Source organism: Tauraco erythrolophus, chromosome Z (assembly GCF_009769465.1).
Source record: "Tauraco erythrolophus isolate bTauEry1 chromosome Z, bTauEry1.pri, whole genome shotgun sequence".
Lineage (NCBI taxonomy): Eukaryota > Metazoa > Chordata > Aves > Musophagiformes > Musophagidae > Tauraco > Tauraco erythrolophus.
In genome coordinates this window covers 69,999,781-70,021,366 of record NC_141496.1, presented here as the reverse complement: position 1 = coordinate 70,021,366, position 21,586 = coordinate 69,999,781, and the positions used below count along the sequence as shown (strand labels likewise).

Below are 21,586 nucleotides of genomic sequence, written 5' to 3'. Positions count from 1 at the left end.
ACTGGATGCAATACTCCAGGTGAGGTCTCACAAGGGCAGAGTAGAGGGGGAGAATCACCTCCCTCAACCTGCTGGCCACGCTCCTCTTGATGCAGCCCAGGATGCGGTTGGCCTTCTGGGCCGCAAGAGCACATTGCCGGCTCATATTGAGCTTCTCGTCCACCAGTACTCCCAAGTCCTTCTACTCAGGGCTGCTCTCGGTCCATTCACCACCCAGTCTGTATTTGTGCCTGGGATTGCCACGACCCAGATGTAGGACCTTGCACTTGGCCTGGTTAAACTTCATGAGGTTGACACGGGCCCACCCCTCCAGCCTGTCAAGGACCCTCTGGATGGCATCCCTCCCTTCCAGTGTGTCGACGGCACCACACAGCTTGGTGTCATCAGCGAACTTGCTGAGGGTACACTCCATGCCACTGTCCACATCACCGACAAAGATGTTGAAGAGGGCCGGGCCCAACACGGACCCCTGAGGGACGCCATTCGTGACCGATCTCCACTTGGACATCGAGCTGTTGACCACTACTCTCTGAGTGCGGCCATTGAGCCAATTCCTTATCCACCGAGTGGTCCATCCATCAAACCCATGCCTCTCTAGTTTAGAGAGAAGAATGTCATGCGGGACAGTGTCAAAAGCTTTGCACAAGTCCAGGTAGATGATATCCGTTGGTCGACCCTTGTCCACCGATGCTGTCACCCCATCATAAAAGGCCACCAAGTTGGTCAGGCACGATCTGCCTTTGGTGAAGCCAGGTTGGCTGTCACCCACCACCTCCTTGCTCTCCATGTGCCTTAGCATGGTTCCCAGGAGAATCTGCTCCATGACCTTGCCAGGCACAGAGCTGAGGCTGACTGGCCTGTAGCTGCCCAAGTCCTCCTTGCTTCCCTTTTTAAAAATGGTGGTTATGTTCCCTCTCTTCCAGTCATCGGGGACCTCGCCAGACCACCACGACTTCTCAAATACAATGGCCAGTGGCTTGGCAACTTCATCCGCCAGTTCCTTCAGGACCCGCGGATGGATCTCATCAGGTCCCATGGACTTGTGCACCTTCAAGTTCCTCAGATGTTCCCGAACCTGCTCTTCAAGTACAGTGGGCCGTGGTTCATCCTCACAGTCCCTGCTAGTTCTTTCCACAGCTTGGGTGGTAAGACAAGAGGCTTTATCAGTGAAGACTGAGGCAAAAAAGTCATTGAGTAACTCAGCCTTCTCCATGTCCCGGGTAACCAGAGCACCAGTATCCTTCCGGAGGGGGCCTACATTCTCCTTGGACTTCCTTTTGTCCCCTACATACCTATAGAAGCTTTTCTTATTGCTTTTTATATCCCTTGCCAAATTCAATTCCTTCAGGGCTTTAGCCTTCCTCACCTGATCCCTGGTCACTCGTACAGCTTCTCTGTATTCCTCCCAGGCTATCTGTCTCCGCTTCCACCCTCTATAGGCTAACCTCTTCATTTTCAGTTGGTCCAGGAGCTCCTTGCTCATCCACGCGGGCTTCCTGGTCTTTTTGCCCGACTTGTTCTTCATCGGGATGCACCTCTGCTGAGCTTGGAGGAGGTGCTCCTTGAATGTGGACCAACTTTCCTGGGCCCCTCGTCCCTCCAGGGCCACCTCCCATGGCACTTTGCCCATCAGGTCCTTGAAGAGGCCGAAGTCCACCTTCTTGAAGTCTAGGGTACAGAGCTTGCTGTATAGCTTCCTTGCTGCCCCATGGATCTTGAACTCCACCGTGTCGTGGTCACTGCAGCCAAGGCTGTCCTTAAGTTTCACATCGCCCACCAGTCCCTCCCTGTTGGTGAGCACAAGGTCAAGCATGGCACCCCTCCTTGTCGGCTCCTCTATCACCTGCAAGAGGAAGCTGTCGTCCACGCATTCCAGGAACCTCCTGGACTGCCTGTGCCCTGCCATATTGTCTCTCCAACAGATGTCAGGGTGGTTGAAGTCCCCCATGAGGACCAGGGCTTGTGACCGCGAGGCTGCTCCTATCTGGCTATAAAGCACCTCATCTGCTCTGTCCTCCTGGCCAGGTGGCCTGTAACAGACCCCTACCGTAACATCCCCTATCCGTCCCCGTCCTCTAATCTTGACCCATAAGCTCTCTGTCAGCTCCTCCTCCGACCCCAGGCGAAGCTCCACGCACTCCAGCCGGTTGCTGACGTAGAGAGCAACACCCACTACTCGTCTCCCCTTCCTGTCCTTTCTAAAAAGCTTATACCCCTCCATGTTGACACTCCAGTCATAGGAGTCGTCCCACCATGTCTCCGTGATGCCAATAAGGTCGTAGCCCTGCTCATGTACACGCATCTCCAGCTCATCCTGTTTATTTCCCATGCTGCGTGCGTTGGTGTACATACACTTCAGCTGGGCCCCCGACAAAGCCGACTCGCTGGCTGGAGCGACAGAGGTTCTCTTGGACGGCAGTGTAAGTTCATTTGAACATATCTGCGATCCTTCCTCAGCCTCTGGACCCTCGGTGCTGGCACTGGTGCCATGCCGACAGCGGTGGGCTGAACCGTGCTCGCCCTCCCCCAGCAATACTAGTTTAAAGCTCTTTGGACAAGTCTGGCAAGCCTTTGTCCAAGCACCTTCTTTCCCTTCTCAGTTAGGTGCACGCCATCTGCCCCTAGCAACCCAGGCTTCTCAAAAATCACCCCGTGATCAAAATACCCAAAGCCCTGGCTGTAACACCAGTCCCTGAGCCATGAGTTGACCTGCCAGATACGTTTGGCCCTTGCAGGTCCCTGCCCCTCAACTGGGAGCACTGATGAGAACACTACCTGTGCCCCAGAGTCCTTGACTGCTGCACCCAGGGCCCTGAAGTCCCTTTTGATGTTTTTCAGGCTGCTGCCAGCTGTGTCACTGGCACCCACATGAAACACCAGTAGTGGGTAACAGTCTGTGGGCCGTATGGGGCTAGCTATTCTCTCGGCAACATCCCTGATACGAGCCCCCGGGAGACAGCATACCTCCCGAGACAGCGCATCGGGTCGGCAGATGGGTGCCTCCGTTCCTCTCAGGAGGGAGTCACCCACTACCACCACGCGCCTTTTTTTCTTGGTGGCTCTAGTTACCACATTTGTTGGTTGGGCTGCCTCGTATGACTTTCAATTACCTTAATTACAGCCATCTGGTTCAATATCAATACATCACACTGAAATTTTACCCCATGCTGCACATAAGTGGTAATTTACATGTAATAATTTACAATAGGCCATTTTATTGGGTAACAGCTAAGAAATCGTATTTTTGAAAGAGAAAACATTTTGCATTTATTTCACCACAGCCTCTGTAAGAATATTTATTTTGTCTGGAATGAAAACAACAAATAACAAAAATAAGTAGCACAAATGTCTCTCCTCTGGCCCTTGTTTTATTTTCATATAATCTTCTTGTCAACGTATTGGGCACGTATTTAAATTTGGGGAACCACACAGTGATGGATACTGTTTCAGACTAATTTCAGATAATGCCTGCAATCATCAGATTTAATCTCAGATTAAAACATTTCTCCCAGCTTTTGTCCAAGAAACATAGCAGGCTCTATCTTCAACAGCACATGAAAACTCACCTTATTACAAAGTCATGGTTATCAATCTCTTTTCCACATCCACTGTCCAGAAGGATGCCAGAATTCCCAACAACTGCACACGTTTTAAATCGTCGATTCTTCATTGGAGAAACTTCAGGGAGAAGGCTGTGCAGATCCCGAGAAATGTTTAGGGTGCGACGTCTGTCCAGTACATAGTGGATTACATCTCCTGGCTTGAAGCTGCTTTTGACCACTGAGACATCTCTTTCAGCATCCAAGAATCGAAGAATGTTCTTCCTGGGTTGACAGAAAAACGCACAGATAAAACCCAATGCTCACTGCTCACATGGAGTTTATCTACTAGTAATATAGACTGTACAGAGCATACAACATAAAGCAAAGAGTATAGCTTGTGTCAGACTATGGTCATTTCCCATGCTCTAGGATGGAGTTAGAGCAAAGCTGTTAGGACAGAGTTCAAATCTTCGTTACAATATACCATGTAAATACTGGAATGATAGAGCTTAACGACTTCCTACTTCACAAAGGCACTGAGAGACCAAGGGAATATGACTTTGGAAATTAGAAGGCATACTATTTTTTGATTATTTTACAAAACTTCAGAATAAATACGTATTTGAAAAAAGGACCAGAGCAGTTTGTTTTCATAGCAACATCAAAGAAACATAGTTAAATATATGACGTATTTATGATTTAGGAAATAGATGTTTCAATATAATCTCATCTCCCACAAATCAGCTTGGTTCAGGAATGGCCATGTTTTCTTATAGATTCTTATTTCAGAAGAGAATAGATTCTTATTTCTTATATAAGAACAACCTATTCAGTTTAGCATAAACTTGCTCCTAATTAACTGAAGTCCAGCCAAAGTTACCCTAATTAACTTGAAATAAAAACACCCACAGTCTCTTGTACCAATTTAAACAAAATCAGCTTAAAAACATACTGCAAATTATTGCAGCTCAGGGTCTACTCAAGGTGTTTGCTGAACTCAGAGAAACACTTATGAACTCCATCATTGCTTTAAACTAGGTTAGTTCAATCTTTTATCTTCTCTGCAAGTAATTGTTTAAACTATTAGCAGCATTCAGACACACGTGATCAAGATATGAGGGTTTAATAAGCTACCATGTGTCAAGTGAACTATGGTAATTAAACAGTTATACACTCCCAGTCCACAGCAAGTAACAGGTGAAGAACGTCCACTTAAAAGTCAGCTGAAGAAGTTTAGTCATGGTAATTGTACCTGCTTACGGGGGTTGGGGCAGGAGTCTAAAAACTGATCAATACATAAGTTCAAAAAAAAAGACACTTGTAATGACTGCAGCTATGTGAGGTCTGATACTTGCACTGGTTGTGTAGAGCACTTTTCAGTTCACATTTATCCTTAGTAGGAAGGACTCTAGACCAGAGCTGCAGAAGCCACTGGTAGCTCAGGATTGCAAATGAGCAAAGCCTTACAAGCTTGTGTCCATCCCTGCTCTGAGAAGCGTGTATGGTTGTGAAGAGGCACCAAGATGGCATTTGAGCTTAAGCACGTACTTAAGTGGAACAGATAAGGAATGCTGAGCTGGGGCAGAGTGTTCACTACGTGTTAATTCTAATATAAACTTTAGCTTCTGCAACTCTAACAAGACAAGAAGAAAAACAGTAACTTTATATTTTCCACTACTGTCAGCAAATAAGGTGGAATTTAAAACAGAATAGACATTTTGTTGAGTAAGAGAACGCTATTTTTACGAAGAAACTTTTTAGAGCAGAACTTCCTCAGAGCAGATCAAAACAGGAAGAAATAACTACAGATGTCACCCTAGCAGTTGCAACATCTACTGAGAGACATAAAGGGGAAATAATTTTCCACAAGTGAACAGAGATGAACTATAGGAACACCACGCTCACCAGCCAGCTCTTGTGTCACTGCCTCAAGAGGGAAAAATATGTCTGAATCTTAAAACCAGTGACACAAAATACTAACCCTGGAACTGACCTTAAAAGCCACAGGGGAAGTGAAACATGATAAAAATATTTTTTCAAGTGTTTCCTCCCATTTCTTAAACCAGGACCAAAAAAAAAAAAAAAAAAGAAAGAACATCTTGGGCTGTCTGTTACTATTGTCATGTATGAATGAAGCAGCAGCATCACAGCAAAGAAAGCTTGTGCTGAGGCATGAGAGACTCAGAATAAAAGAGCAGCATACACAGTGTTAAAATCCTGAGCTGTATAAAGTTTTTGTTAAGGCCAGGCAAGGTATTTCTGTAAAAGGAAGATGAAGACTCCACTTCAGCCTTTTAAGCTGAATGGACTTAAAATCTCCATGGGTTTGATAAGCTTCATTTTGTGGGTACTCTGTAACAGATATATAAATTGCTACAAAAAGAAAAATAGCAAGAAAGAAGGAACTGCCCAGTCTAGCAGTAGTAAAAATGACTAAAATTCTTCATTACCTAAGAACAGAGCTACCAGAGCTGTGGCTGTAAAGGAAAAGATGAATGTACCAAGAGTTATCAATAGCATCAGCCAAGCTATCCAGACACTCACTTCACATGCACTCTGACATGGGAAGGAGTGGCAAAAAATGAGTCTAAAAAAGCAAAAGAAATTATGTGAAATGTACAGAAACATAGGGCTTTGACTAAAAAAAGTCATACGTGATCACCAGAAGATTCACCTCAGTAATTTAAAGCACTCATCCCCGATATCTAGAACAAATGGGCCTAATACTGTTTCTGTTAGCAAACAAGTAGCGACACTTGTGCATGAATACAGTACCTTGTGCATTATTCTAAAACATAAGAGGAAGGCAGTGAAGTTATGCAAACAGTGTCAAAAAAATAAAAGCACCTTGAATTCCACTATTAAATCAGTTACTTACAGTCAAAATTTACTTATCTATCTATGCATTTACACATGCTCATACAAGTCCTCCAAAGCGTTTCAGGTGGACCTGACTTAGGCTCAGAAGATCAACCACTAATTTAACAGAACTGAAATTTCCAAAAGGTCTAAGTAAGATTTTGAGATAGGCAAAAGTCACTGAATCTTAATGTCTTCTCACATACTTAAAAATGTTTTCTTACGTGAAGTTGTCAGTGGCATACTCAATTAAATGTATACACAGGTATTACAGTACACATAAGAATCTTACATAAGAGATGTGTAATAATGCTAACATTAAATTATGTTAATTGATTCATCTGACTATATCCAGATATCTTTTAATACTGAAATAAATATTAATAAGAATGCAGATGTTCATGCTATTTTTTTAAGTTCCTTTGTGCTACTGACTCATCTCTACCATGGGGATAGTAGTACTTCTCATTTTCATGTAAGTGCTAAGAGAAAAAAAATTTACTAAGGGATATGACAAAAATTGAAAGTACATGCATGAGTGTCTCAGTCACTCTTGATGCAGGTTAATAATAATAACTCATTTAAAACTCTGCTCTGTCCCACAAAGAGCACTAAAAATAGCACAAGGTTATTCTGATTAAATAGACATGACAAAATAATTTAAAACAACTGCTAATCCACATCCAGCTGCATATAAAATTCTGAAGTAGGCTCAATTAGAGGAAGGAAAAAAAACCAGCATGATTTTTAGCAAACCTTGATGAAAAGGTGCTCTGCAACCTTAAGCTAAAATGTGTAAAGAAACTGTTTTAATTGAGGTGGTCTTCAAGTTTTGTTTGGATGAATAAAACTGCATCTGGGGTGTAGCCTGAGCCCTTTGCGGGTAGGTGAGGCAGACGGGGCTCACTCTTATCTGAAGCTAAGCAGCTGTTGGCAACATGTTTACATGACTCACAGAAACAGAAGTGTTGCAATCTGTGGTTGACCTAGAGTTTTTCTTTGATAACCAGAAACAGATGTTCATAACATTTAAATACCAACTACAACTCCTGGTTATCTGATAAAGTACATGTAACAGACAGCATTGTCTCTGAACAGCTTTCCAAATGATATAAATATGCACAGTTCTGAGGCAACACGGTGACATTTTTCTACTTATGTGCATTTTTCTGGGTTTATTTTGTACTACAGTCTTTGTACTACATAACTATTACACAATGCCATACTCTCCCTCACCTGCCTCAGAATTGTGTGGATTAAGGGAAAAAAATAAATCAACACATTTGACTTTTGAGATTACAAATGAATTTATAATTTTAGACAATGTCAAGAACACTGAAATACGACCTCCAACACTTTTCCTGGGAAAATCTTTCCTTTCAAGAAAGGCAATGCCAGAAATCCTTGCTGCTGGGCCATCTGGACTTGTCTGGGCCCCAGCCGTGATGGGAAGCCCCTGAAGTGCATCCTCAGTACCCAGGAAGCTGGGCTAGCTCACCAGCAACCACATTATGGAAATAGAGACAGACTAAGTGATTACCTAGTCCACACTCTGCCCACACTGAAGATGTGCCTTTATTTGCATTACCCCCAGCCCATATTTATCTAATATATTCCTAACAACCTCACATGGCAGGGACTTGGAAAACTCCCCACACAGTCTACATCAGTGCTTCCCTAGCTTTACCAGCAGCACAATATTCCTGGTGCTAGCTCAGACCTTTCCCATAGCAACTGTAGCAAATGTAGCCTGTTACTGTTCCTTACACCTTGCCTGTGGAGGACAAGCTATTCCTTACTCTTGGCAATAGCCTTTATTTACCTGAGGCTAAGAAGTCATCCAATATTTTTTGAAACTTTTTTTTTTTAACTGGACAAGTCACCTGTTGTAGATCTCCAATCACTCCTGTTGCTCTCCTGCAGACTTCCTCAGGCTGGTTCACACAGGTCTTTAAAGAACTTGATTTTCCAATTACTCTACTCTAACCCTAGCAAGTCCTCATGCTGCTTTGCACTCCCCAGTTGGAAGGCAGAAGGTGGCTCTCAGCCCTTGAAATCACCAAGGACTACAATCTAGGTACAGCATACTTTTTGCCAGCTACTGCTGCTTTCCTTGAAGTTTTCTTAAAACTCCATTTCAGTCATATTGAAGCCAAACCCAACACAGACGCAAACACTCACAGTCCCCACTTCCTCCTCAAGAGGCCAACAGGAGCTGTAGCCATCTACAAGGGCAAGTTATGTTCTTGTGTAGTTCTTGTTTTGTTTTGTAATTAAGCAACACTAAATATAGTCCTGTCCAAAACAGGTAGCGTTCTACAGCTCTGTGCTTGCCTCTAGCACTGAAAGAGAAACAGGTACTTAAGACCAAACTGTATTTGTATGTCTGAGTAAGGGAAAAATTCATAGTTTAGTTTGATTATATTTTCTTTCCCGTATTTCCTTTTATGCTTTCTCTATGCAAATTGATCACAAGCAGACTTTTAATAAATTCAGATCAGTTTAGGACCTTTAACCACAGTTTAATAGTTAAGCTCTATGTTTCTGAATGCGCACTTCATGCAACTACAGGGAGGATTTTTCACATGCTACCAAAACAAAAAAATTGTTATTTTTTTATTTTTCTAAAGAGCTGTTTATTACCAGAGGGTTATTGCTTATTTATATCCAAATGGTTTTATTTGCTTTGTAAAGCATCTGATCATAAATAAGTGTTTCAATTTCTAAATAGTCCTCATCCCTTTGACAGTAACTAAACAGTTTGCTTAAGTGCTGACTTTAGATTTCTCTTAAACCAAATACAGTCTTCAAGTTTCAGATTTTTTTTTACTCATTTGGTGGTTTTTTTCCTTTTTTTTTTCTTCATAAGACAAACAAAACATAGAAAATCCTTTTGATATATAATTAGTAAATGTCCAGTGACATCTCACTCCCAAGAGACTCTTATTTCACTGAAGTTATTGTAGATTCTTACTTCTTTCTATTTAATTTTGAAAATTCTCTAAGATTTAGATTTGTTAAAAACACACCTAACTGCAACCAACCATGGAAAAGTTCCTGGCATTCCCCAGCCCATGGAGGACCACACAAACAGAAGAGCCGTATTAGAGGAAAACCGCTGTCTTGATCTGTCTCCATTCTAGCCCTCCTTACACACTTCAGGGCACCCCACTCTCCCTTGACCAGAAAGGTCACTTCAGTAGCTGAAGCACATATCAATTGGGCACAAATCTTCAGTGGGGATGCAAAAAGAAAAGAGGGCTCCTAAATATAGTGTGACCCAACACTGCTTACCATATGAAGGCCAACCATAGGTCAGCTTTTCATTAATTTAAGCAAGTTAGAATCCAAAGAAGGGAGTCAAAGGAGTTAATCACCCTAACTGACAGTGAATACTGAATTTTCAGTTGAGGCAAAGGTCTAAGGGAGCAAAAAAACTTTAAGGTTTACTGTGACTAAACCAGACTAGAGAGACCCAGTTTGCATGACTTAGAGACACCGAAAATCTGAAGGAAACAAGGCAACTATCCCCAAAAGCCTCAGAACAATTGTACTGCTCTATTGCCAGTTCAGCATTTATTACTTGCATTTCAAGGACTTATGGTAGCTGTTTCAAATTACACTTGAGAAAGACACAGTGATAATAATCTGAGGAGGAAGTTGCACTTATTTTTTTATGATGCTGCTAACATCTTACAAGTTTTCACAGTTTTCTGACACGAAATTTCAACTCATCGAGTTCTCTGTTACATTGCAAAGAGATAAATACATCCTTGACACTTTTTAAAAAAATTTATTTTGCCTTCCTGCAATCCAAAACCTTCATCTGGTCCTTCCAACAGAAAAGCCCATATTTAATCAAAAACAAGTGGAAGAAGAAAGTCACACACTGAGATGTCAAGACTGTAGTTCCTTTCACACAGGTCACAGATATGCTGCCATCAGTCTTGCGTCAAAGGCTTCCCCAAACAGGTTGGTACCATTTCAGCCACATTTCTCCTTTCTGTAAGTACAGCCTTCAATACAACTGAAATTTCCTAATTTCCATAACTGTAAAACCTTTACATTAATATAGAGAGTAGAAAGGACTTAAGACAAAACCTGCAGAAGGTAGATTCTCTCCCTTCTTCAGGACTAAAATCATTCAAACAGAAGAGGAGCCAAGCAAGCAGTCGTCTTCTTTGGCACAGGAATTACCAATTATTCTTCAAAGTTGTCAGCAATTAGAAGGTAACATCAGTTGGAAAAATCACTCTCCCACTAGTGCAATCATGATGGGCAAGGCAGCAAGTTTGCTACAGTCTCAAGTAATTAATAATACCCATCTTTTCCAACTTAATCACAGAAAGTCTAGCTCTTTCTTCTCATGCCTGCTTAACACCTCCAAAGGGCTGCTGCTGCCCTCCCAAAAGTGCTGCTACACTCCCTAGACCACCTCTTCTCGCTGCAGTCCCAGAGAGCATCTTGTGATGCCAGAAACCCAATGGAAGCTTTTCATCCTCCCATGGGGCACTGATAAAGGAGATTTTTCACTCATTGACTCCTGTATGAGCCCAGCCTTGCCAACAATTCATAGGACCTTTGAGAATGATAGACTGGTCACCAAACTGAGCGAAAAAAAGATGACCAGAGATGATGCCCATAGTCAACAAAGTCAACAGCAAAGCATAATATTCCAGCTACCAGCCACTTAGGTCCAGACACACCATTGATCAACAGTCCTTGCATCATGCAAAACACACTATCAAATATTTTCCATGTTTTAAAATTGCTAATGTGGGTGCCAAGCTGATGTAACACACAAAAGCAGCTGCCATTTATGGGTGATTATAAGTTTTATGAATTGTCTTTATGCTGTACACTAATGGTTTCACAAATTATTTCTCCACTGCTAAGAACGGATAACTTTTTATACATTACTCAACAGACACTAGCTTTTTTTTGTTTCTCTTTAATGTTATTTGCTATGGTCAACCTCACACCACAAGACCACCACTGTTCACAATAACAGGTGCAGTAATAGAATATGAATCATCTTCACGGTCTACACAGTGCATGTACTGTACTCTGGAGGGCTGAACAGCTAGTTTAACCATGAGAACACTCTAGCAGATTGCTAGATACCTTTGAAGTTAGTTGTGATAGGTCCATAAGTGTAAAAACATTTACAGCTAAAATGCTTTTTACTGCTGTGACAAGGAAGAAAAGTGTACAGTAAACCGCCTGTAAAAGTGAAAGAAGAAGGCACATTTAGTCAGCATCAGAACGGAACATGTATCACAAGGGGCTGCATAGGGCTTCCTCAAGGAAAATGCATGCTAAACTTCCCTCCCTTACCACTGAGTACCACAACTGAATGTGCTATGCACAGCAGCAAAGAGGATTTCTGGAAAGAATACGGCTGGCTAGTAGCAATGATTCCTTTCATACAGTGTTGTAATTTAGCCCAGCCACTAAGCTATCACGAAGTCACTTGCTCACTCCTCTCCCTCAGTGGGGTGGAGAGGAAAAGGTGTAGCAAAAGGCCTGAAGGTCCAGATAAGAATGGAGAAGGATCACCCAGCAACCATGGCCTCGGGCAAAACACACTCAGCTTGGGGACATATCAATTCAATTTATTAACAGTTACTTGAGAGGATAATAAGAAACAAAGCCCGATCTTAAAAACAACACCTCCCCCCTCCCTCCTTTCCTTTCTTCCCAGCTCTACCTCCTCCCACAGCGGCACTGGGAATGAGGGCATTGCAGGTCAGTTCATCACAAGTTATTTCTGCGGCATCTGGAGGAGGACTCCTTACACTCTCTTCCCCTGCTCCAGTGGATCCCCTCCTCACAGGACAGTCCACAGACTTCTCCAACGTGAGTCCTACCCGCAGGATGCAATCCTTACCCATCAGATTGCTCCAGCACGAGCTTCTTTCCCACAGAGTCACATCTTCTTAGGGAGTTGCCACTCGCTCCAGCGTAGGTCTTTCCACAGGCTTCAGATGCATCTCTCCTTTGTCGTGAGTCTCGTTCTCTACGATCTCCTTCAGGCTGAGGCATCTCTGCTCCAGCGCAGGCTTCTCCCCGGGCTGTGAGTAGGTCTCTCCCACCGTGTCTGTCATGGCTGCAGGAGGGCCGCTGCCGTCTTGCCATGGGCTGCAGGGGAATCTCAGCTCCACCACACCTCGCCCCGTTCCATCAGCACTGACCTGGTGTCTGTGTGGACGTTTCTCTCAGATCTCAGTCCTCTCCAGACAAACTCTGCCCAGTGGCACCGGCGCAGGGCCCATCTGAGCTCTCCAAGAGGCACCACCGTGGCCACGCGCAGCCGCCGCCCAGGAAGCAGGGGAGGGGCGGGATGGGGGCAGCATTGGCAGAGGCGCTGATGGCCCTACCTTGGCCTGAGGGGATGGGGGTCCGACCTGGTGGCCAGAGACCCATCCGACCGGGGTTTTGGAGCCCAGGAAGTTACAAGGGGTGACGCCATTCTCCTGCTACCAAAACCCTTTCACATAAACCCAGCACTTATAATTTATATCCACTTTTGGCCCCAAGTCACATTAACATAAAATCTTTTACTGGTTTCACTGAAAAGACCTGCTCTCTGCCCCGATGTTCATGATGGTAGCTACTTCATATCAAAACAAGACTGGCAATGCAGACAAATAACCTCAGTCTTATGCTGTCTACTGTACGGAAAATCTTTATGCTGATAAAGTGGAACCTTTACTCCTTAAACCAGCGTACAAGATTCCTGTTTTTCTTCACTGTACTCCTGAGACAAAAACACATTCTTCCTCATATAATTTTAAAAAAACATCACATAATCACGTCGTGATACTTCTTAAGAGCACATTAGTAATTTATAAAATGAGAGAACTTTACCCCCCACACCAACAATAGGGAAAAAAATTGTTTTGAAACTCATGATTTTAGTGGATTGAGATGATGCACATTATGGCATTCTCTGGTGTTTTACCTCTTTGTCTAAATGATGTATTTTGCTTTTGATACAGGTTTTGATACAGGTACAGAATAATGAGCATAACCCAAGTTTCATTTTCTCTCTCCATTTTAATCAAAAAATATTGTCATATTTCTACTTGTTTGTTGTTTGGCTTGAGCCCCAAGGTGTATCGGTTTTAAATTGTTCTGAAATATGACACTTAATTTTTTAACAAAACGACTGGAAAGAGTTACTTGTCTCTACTTATAGTCAATCACTGGTTTTCAAATCAGTTTATTTCACAAGTAAAACAGTGTGCTATTTTTTCCTAATTGTCAGAACCAGAACCTATGATTTGAAATTTCAACAGTATTCTCCTGAAGTTACTCAGTATTTCTCCAACTTAAATTGTCAGTTATATGTACATAAATTTTAAAAACTGTTACTGATACAGAAAATCTGCTTACCTTTCCTGGACAACCTTGGAGTAGAACTTAGCCTTTACGGAACAACCATACACTGGTCAAACAGGCTGCATTTGAATAGATGGTCCTGGAAGAAACTCTGTTCCTGAGCTGCACCTCAGCTGCATTTTAAGGGGACCACCAGGTCTTCAACAGTAGGAAACCCAGGTGCCTGAGGAGCAGTCGAGTGCCTGAGGATCCCTAAGTCTAGGCAGTCTGGGAGTGGGGACTTCACAGTGTTCCACTGAGCACTTGCCAGGCAGCTGAGACACAGCTGCCGGCTTCAGAGTATCACTCTGCTGCCTGTCCAAATCCTGCCACTCTTTCCGTTCCTGACACTGTTCCTTGGCTTTCACAGCAGAGCTGCACTACGTCCATCGTAGCACAAGACTTTCAGAACATAAGTCCTTTATTACAGCTTTGTACATTTCTGAGCTACCTGTATCTTCTGCATGTTTTAGAATTAGGCACATAAAATAGTAGTCATTAAAAAAAACCCATAAGTTCCTCATTCAGAGAAGCTACGCTTTCATATACAGGAGCACTGCCTGTTTAAGGGTTTTGTAGGCTGTCCTTTAAGAAAAAAAAAAAGGAAATAACATAGAAAGCACATATTAATGAGATCAAATTCCTATTCAAAATCTTAATATTCAGAAAATCAAGTCTACTCTGATATGTGATTGCTGCTAAAAATAGTTACTTTCTATCATTTTTTTACAGAATGCAACACTCCTAGCCCTCCACATTGCCAACCCATGTTCCATACACTTCTCTCACTGGCCACCTTCCTGATTAAGACAGGGAAGATATGATTACAATACAACACACTAAGAGGCTTCTGATTTCCCTTATCTCAAGCCCCAAGGTGAGTAGACCCACTGTAACTACTAAGACGCATCAGAACTATCACTCACTTTAACTCTGCTACTGTGTTTCCTCCCTCAGCATGAGCCTAAAGGAAAGAAAACTGCATAAGATACAGGTGTTGTCAACACCGGACCTTGTAACTTGGACCAGCCACAGACAGGGCTGGACTCACAGCACCTGACATCCTAGCTCTTGACTCCTACACCTAAGTTGCCTGCCTAAACTCCCTTTGTAGTTAAGGGAGAAAAACTGGTATGTTCAGGGTACTTCCATCTGTCCTACTCCAGACCTTTCAGATGAGAGGAAATCATGTCCTAAAGCTGCTAATTTCTCACCACTGACTGCAACACAGTTCTAGACCACCAGTTCAAACATAGACAGGTGTAAAGCAGGTATTGACTGCACGGGTCTGATTGACACAGACAGGTGAAAACATTTTTTTTATTCTTATGAAGGATGACTCGACTGTGGAGTCTAATGCAATTTAGTTGCATTTAACGTCGCACTCTAAATATGTACCGTTATAATAACATCCACCTGCAACTGTAAAGCAAATTACTATTTTCCGGACCAGAAGAATTATAGGCAATATGAAGTGAAAAGAATTATAGGTAATACAAAATAAGCCACTTTTTATTTAAGACACTCACCTTATTTCCAGTACCAAAGAAGAATTGATTTTCCAAGCTTCTACAACATGCTGGAAGATTGAGGAGCCACTCTTTTGAATTACCTTATCAGAGATATTGATCATTGTTCTGCTCAAACTCAGTTCACCATCTCTGCAATGCAATATAGAAGAGACATGATTACATCAAGCATAACTCTAATTTAAGTAATTTACTTCACAAGCACCAGTGATACTTCCTTTTATTTACAACAAAAAGAGGCAGCTCTCTCTCCTTCAGACTTACTCTGCTTGCCAAAGCAAATAAACCATACCTGTGAGTAATCTATGGGACACCTCTATCTAATACTTGAACATGCAATTTAATAGCTTAAATATGTTGGTATTTGTAATGAAACAGACATTAAAAAAATTACAATAAACTCCAAATTGTGAACCTGCACCAAACTTATGTTTATGAGGCAGATTCTGCACATCTATGTTACAAATTTCCAGTACTAAATTGGAAACACTAGTTTAGTTAACACTAAACTGCATTAAGTGTTAACTTTCAAACCTTCCCCCAGCAATTGCTCATGTTCTACAACAATGGCCTAATAGACTCCCTTTACTTCCTATTGATACTAAAAGACTTTAACACATGGAATTCTGAAGTTTAACAGCATAGGAACCACAAAATTTTGACTTTCTGAAACTTTTGTATGCACACATTCAAACAACTCCAGTTGTCTTATCCTCGTCATCAATCTTATCATATTTATAAATTTTGGTAAATTAACCTTAAAAAAAATTATAATGTAGTAAGCTGTGGGTGATGACCACTGAACATCTGATGAGGTATCATAATGTTACCAGTTGCAATGGTATAAGCCAATAGTGTTACTGATACTTAGAGTTTTGGTAATTAAAATTCAATCAATAGTTTGTAATTAATATGGTTTGTAGTTGATTTTAATAATATAGGATTATAAGAAATCTTTCTGATGAAAAGTATGCTCGTATAGTAATCATATGCTGCTATGAAACTCCCTGTATAGCCTTGTACCAGGACGAAAGGGATAGGTCAGAATCAGCTAGTAAGAACATGTAGTACAAAGCACAAGTTGATTTGTAAACTGATTTATGATACCTACATAGAACTAGAAGAATGCATGTAGCTATCAAGGTCTAAATTAATGAAGATGAAGAAAGCCAACCGTAACGGTTTCATAATGGTCTATGGGTACCTGTCAGAAACCGTGAACTTCAGGAAAAGTTAATTCCGGCAGCGGGAGATCGCGACCACCAACTCACGGACCACCTACCCATATTATACCCCAGACTCATTTCTAGATGATTCTAACTTTTATTGCGCAGAATTGGAAATAGGAGGAGAATATGCTAATGATTTTCGGGAAATAATATGTTTATGTATGATTACCTAATGGATTTGCATATGTAAGCTCTATATAAGAAGTTTAATTTTGGTGCAAGGTGTGCATGCTAGGAGGAGATATCCCCCGTGCGCCCAGCGCCACAATAAAGAAGTGTCTGCTTATCTACATCCCATTGGTGTTGATAAGTTTCTTATTCTGGATTTTCGGTAACAGTTTTGGCGACCCAGATGGGACTTCGCTGAAGGAGACCAGAGGAGTTGGGGACCTGATCATCACACAAATGTGACAGAGAAGCTAAAATACTGCAAGGACAACTTAAGGTTTTAGTTTCGAAATCTATTTTTATCTCCATACGTTTCCATTATCTTCCATACTGTTTCCATTTAAGTGCCAGAGCAACGTTCAGCTGAGTTCAAACATAGCTGTTAATCATAAATATATCAAAGTTGTTGGATAAAACATGTAGGATGTCTTGTATCTCAGTAGCATATGCAGAAATCTCTTCATGCTCTGAAATACTGCCAATAATAACTACACTTAGCTTGCAAGTACAGAACTTTTGATCACTAGCCATTCACCCAACAAAGCAGAAAAGATATGAGACTGTAAGTTTTCCAGGGAATCAATGACTCCTGTTTTCCTGTGGCTGCAAGTTCTTAAAACAATTGAATCCTGGTCCTTAGCAAGAGCTACAGCAACATTACTGCAGTAGATATATAAAGTATTAGTATCTGGTAAATGATATAGCAGACTAAAACTCAAACTAGTCTGCAATGGGACATTAATTAAGCTAAATAACAAAACTGATAAACATGCAGTCATTTGCAAAAAGTGCTAAATGCAGTCATTTGCTATGATTGCAAAAGCCCCTGTAACTAATAAACCAGTATTATACACTTCAGCAAAACTGATTACTATCAATGTTCTCTGCCTCATCCCCTCTATGCCAACATGCTGCAGCACTGACATTGCACTGACTCATAGGTAAGAGTGCCATCTACTGAAAAACCTACAACTTTAAGCAGTCATGTAGGTACAAGCTCTGTATGTTTTGTATTATCCAAAACACGCTAACTTGAGGGCATAGGAGGATGCCGCAGAAGTCCTAAAATTCAATAACCAAAATGTAATTAAGTCTTCTTGCTATTTTAAAATGGTTTATTCCCTAAAAATTTTCCATTATGGTTGTAAATATATTTATTACATATATTTTCCTGCATATATTTTCTAGATGCATAGAGTGTATGCCTCTAAAGGAAAATTACCAAAATAGATCCAGGTAAATTACTCAGTCTAAAAGTACTTCAGAAATGTCTCCAGTTTGTGCAGAGTTAAACGTTACCAGTAGACACTTTAACAGTGACACAGGTGACAAAACTCAGCAACAAAATGTGTTGCCTACACCTAAAACACTGTAGCACTTGAAATGCAGTTGTCTTCCACACTCACAATTTACGTCTGCAGTGAGCTATATAGATTGTACTGTAAAACAATGTTATATTATGTTCTCATGAGCTAAAATAAGTCATAGGCATTTTGTGTAAAAGTTCTATTATGAACACAAAGGTATTCACTTACACGCTTCTCTTCCTTCTATTGGTATTATTTAATTTTCGCTTAAAATAATACTAAATAAACTAACACATAAAGAGCTACGTTTGCTCCAGAAAATTCTTCACTGTCTAAACAACAGTGAAATAAATTTGGGACCCTTCGTGTCTTCTAGAATGACTGCAAATCCTCTCTGATGTAAATGAAACAGCTGCCATAGCGTAACACAAACTTGTGGCTGACAGTGTCAACCTTCATTCCGAATTACCTTGCCTTGGTGACCATTGGACCAATACAATAAAATTATCTCTTCTCCTGAAGACAGTTCATTAAATAGAAATAACTGTCTTCAAACATATTCCATAACAGCAGAAGATAACACTGTTTAAGAAACACTGTATTCCACATAATATGCGTGTTTCATTACTTGCTTAACCTTTAAAGGGACATTACTGTCCAGTTAAAGAAGGACATGCTTTTGCAATTACCGTTCTAGCAAACTTTGTTATGAGAACACAGCTCATTTAAGGTTTATCACATACTTTGGAATCACACATAGTCCATTTTGGATTTAACTGAAGTGTCACTAATAACCATAAAACGGGCCACCTTACGCACTCACAGTTGTGCAGTAGCGATACTTCTGGAACTAAAACATCTCACAGAAAACTGACTTTGCTTTCCCATGTGGCCTGAGTCCTTCCTTCAGGAGAAAGGCAACTGTAACATCAATAGTGGCAGCAGATACCAGTAGAACACCTGGTGGGGGTTCCTGGTTTGTACAGTAGTAGATGGGACAATTGGCTGGGAAAAGAAACTATATTCCAATATCCTTAGCCAAAGTGAGTAGCACCATACTACATAAAAAGTCTCACTGACACCAAAGAAGCAGAGGTATCACTAAATGACTTGGCAGAAGTACATTACAGCTATATTTTAAAGTGTTGTTAAGGACATACATCTTTATGTATAAATACATTTATTTTCTTTCATTTAATAGTAAATCATCATTTTAGTACCTTTTAAATAGTGTCAAATAATATCTCATAAGCTTGAGGGAGCTTTTTTTAAAAATATGAATGGATTCTACCTAGTGACTAAATTTATGAATCATTTTAGCAGCTACCTCTAGTCTGACAGGAAGAAGTATATAGTAACAAACATCGGTGTCTTTAATGTCGATTCTCCTTCACATATTCACTTTCACATGCATTTTTACACACCTATGACCCCAAAATTTTAAACTTTTGAAATCTCGTAAGCACGCAGATACCACAGCATCGTGGCAGAAACTAGGCTTACACCCAGGCTGAACAGGAGGAACAGTTACCAGCCAGTTGTGAAAATCTTTGATACCAAGGGGAGCAAACCTCATCATCAACCATACATACACAAAAGCAAGGCCACCCGCTGCTCCCGGGAGGTGCCGCGGCCACCGCCCAGCTGTGCCCAGGTGCCTCCGTCCCGCGGCCGCCCCGGCCTGCCCGGACAACGGCTGAGGAAGAAGGGTGCACTTTCTGCCTCTAACTCTGGGGACCGCGGGGGCGAAAGGGTTACGAAGTAGACTGTAATTGCCCCAGCTTTCTCCAGGCCCGTACGGGGCACCTACAACATCCTTACGTCTTTTCCTCAAATTAAGGCAAGGAAGGGCTTACACCAAAGGACAAAAATCTGCTTTGAATGTATCTCCCCTCACTCGATTTGGACAAGCAAACAGAAAGCGTGAGCCCCTCCCCACACCTTTGCTGATTTCACTATGTCACCACGGAATTTATTAATCCCTCCTGTGAAAACAAAAATAAAGTATAGCCCTCCAAGGAGAAACAAGCTTGGCTGAAAACCCAACATCTTCACAGATGCAATTCACAGATGCTGCAATTTGGGAGAAAAATGAGCCATACAGGCATGCAGGTACACAAACTCAACGCGTGACAAAGAGAAAGCCGAGGTGCAAAAAGAAAAATGGCAATGGGCTTTTCACATTTTGAACCGAAGACAGGCAGCAGAGAGAAAATACGAAACAGAGGGTCTCAGCGAGGGACGAGTTCCCAGCGGATAATCCTCAGGAGCTAACGGGGGTGTCTCTCACGCTCTCAAAGCAAGCATCCCCAAGGAGCAGCAAAGTTAAGCACAGTTCCTAGGCAAACTTCAAGGACGGAAGCAGGGGCCATCTGGAGTTGCCAGCGGCCGCGCACTCCGTCACCCCAGCCTCTGAAGGGCTCCCAAAGCAGGAAACAAGGCACAACGCGCTCCGGCAGCCGCCACCACCACCTCGGCCATCAGGAAACAGCCCCGGCCAGGTGAGCTTCCCCGGCGCGCCCTATTTCGGCCCCAGCCGCCACCCTGGCACCGGGCAACCTCCCACCCGCCCCTTCCTCCTTGTTCCCAGCCCGAAGCCGCCGAGCTCCGCCAGCCGAACCCGCTCGGAACCCGACCCGCAGCGGTACCCTCGTCCCGCACGCGCCCTCCCCCCCACTTCCCGTGCCGACCAGCGAGATCGCGAAGTTGCGGTGACACCGCAGGGGAGGAGGTCACAGCCCAGGGAGCACCGGATGACCTGAATACACGTGTGGGGCCCGGGGGACGACCTTACGAAGCGACATCGCCCCGTCGCCCCCTCGGAGAGCCCTCCCAGCGCGGCGCTCTGCAATTACCCGGCCAGCGGTGCCTCCTGGCGCTCCTCGGTCCGCGCTGTTTCTTTCGTCTTATAGAAGATGAGGAGGAGACTTATCGTGCACACAGTCCACCTTTTCCTGACTGAACGCATGTCTTCTGCGAAACGCGGTCCCCCTCCCCCTCTTCCTTTGTTTGTCAGGGGTGTGAGGAAAACTACTCCACATGCGGCACAAATAGCCAAAAACACAGTAATCTTTTTTTCCGAAATAATTCAAAGAAGAAAAAACGAAGATCACGCGGGCACAGATGCTGAGGGTTGGCTGGCGTTTAGTTTGTCTTTCTTTCACCCTGTCCTCCTCTGCCTAGGAGCCGGGCTCGCAGGCAGCGGGCTCGCTCTCCTCGGCCGGGGGAACAAGTCCGTGGCGCCGCTGCGCTGCGCCGAGCCGAGCCGAGCCGAGCCGAGCCGAGCCGCTCCTTCCGTCGCAGCTCCGCTCTACCTCCGGGTCCTACTCCACTGCAGCCCCGTTCCGATCGCAGCGGCGACGGCCCGGGGGCGACGCTGGCACCTCCCTCCCCGCGGCGGGGCGGTGGCGGGCGCAGGGCAGCCAATGGGCGCCGCGCGGGGGCGGGCCCCTGGCGCCGGCGCCGCGCCGCGGGCCGCCGCAGCGGTAAGGGGCAGTCCCAGCTTGATGATGGCCTGGCTGCTGGTGTCCGCGGCAGCGGGATGTGCGCGGCGCGGAACGGGAGCACAT

At 43.2% G+C, this 21,586-nt stretch overlaps 1 protein-coding gene across 1 annotated transcript in view; it reads right to left on the bottom strand.

Moving 5' to 3' along the window:
* Positions 1-21,247, bottom strand: part of ST8SIA4 (ST8 alpha-N-acetyl-neuraminide alpha-2,8-sialyltransferase 4) — a 64,228-nt gene extending 42,981 nt beyond the window's left edge. The window contains exons 1-3 of the mRNA XM_086629510.1: positions 20,873-21,247; positions 15,314-15,445; positions 3,567-3,824 (exon numbers count right to left, since the gene is read on the bottom strand). Coding sequence (XP_086485636.1) covers positions 3,567-3,824; positions 15,314-15,445; positions 20,873-20,985 — 503 coding nt within the window. The 5' untranslated portion in view covers positions 20,986-21,247. The remainder of the gene's footprint in view (positions 1-3,566; positions 3,825-15,313; positions 15,446-20,872) is intronic.
* Positions 21,248-21,586: the final 339 nt, after the last annotated feature.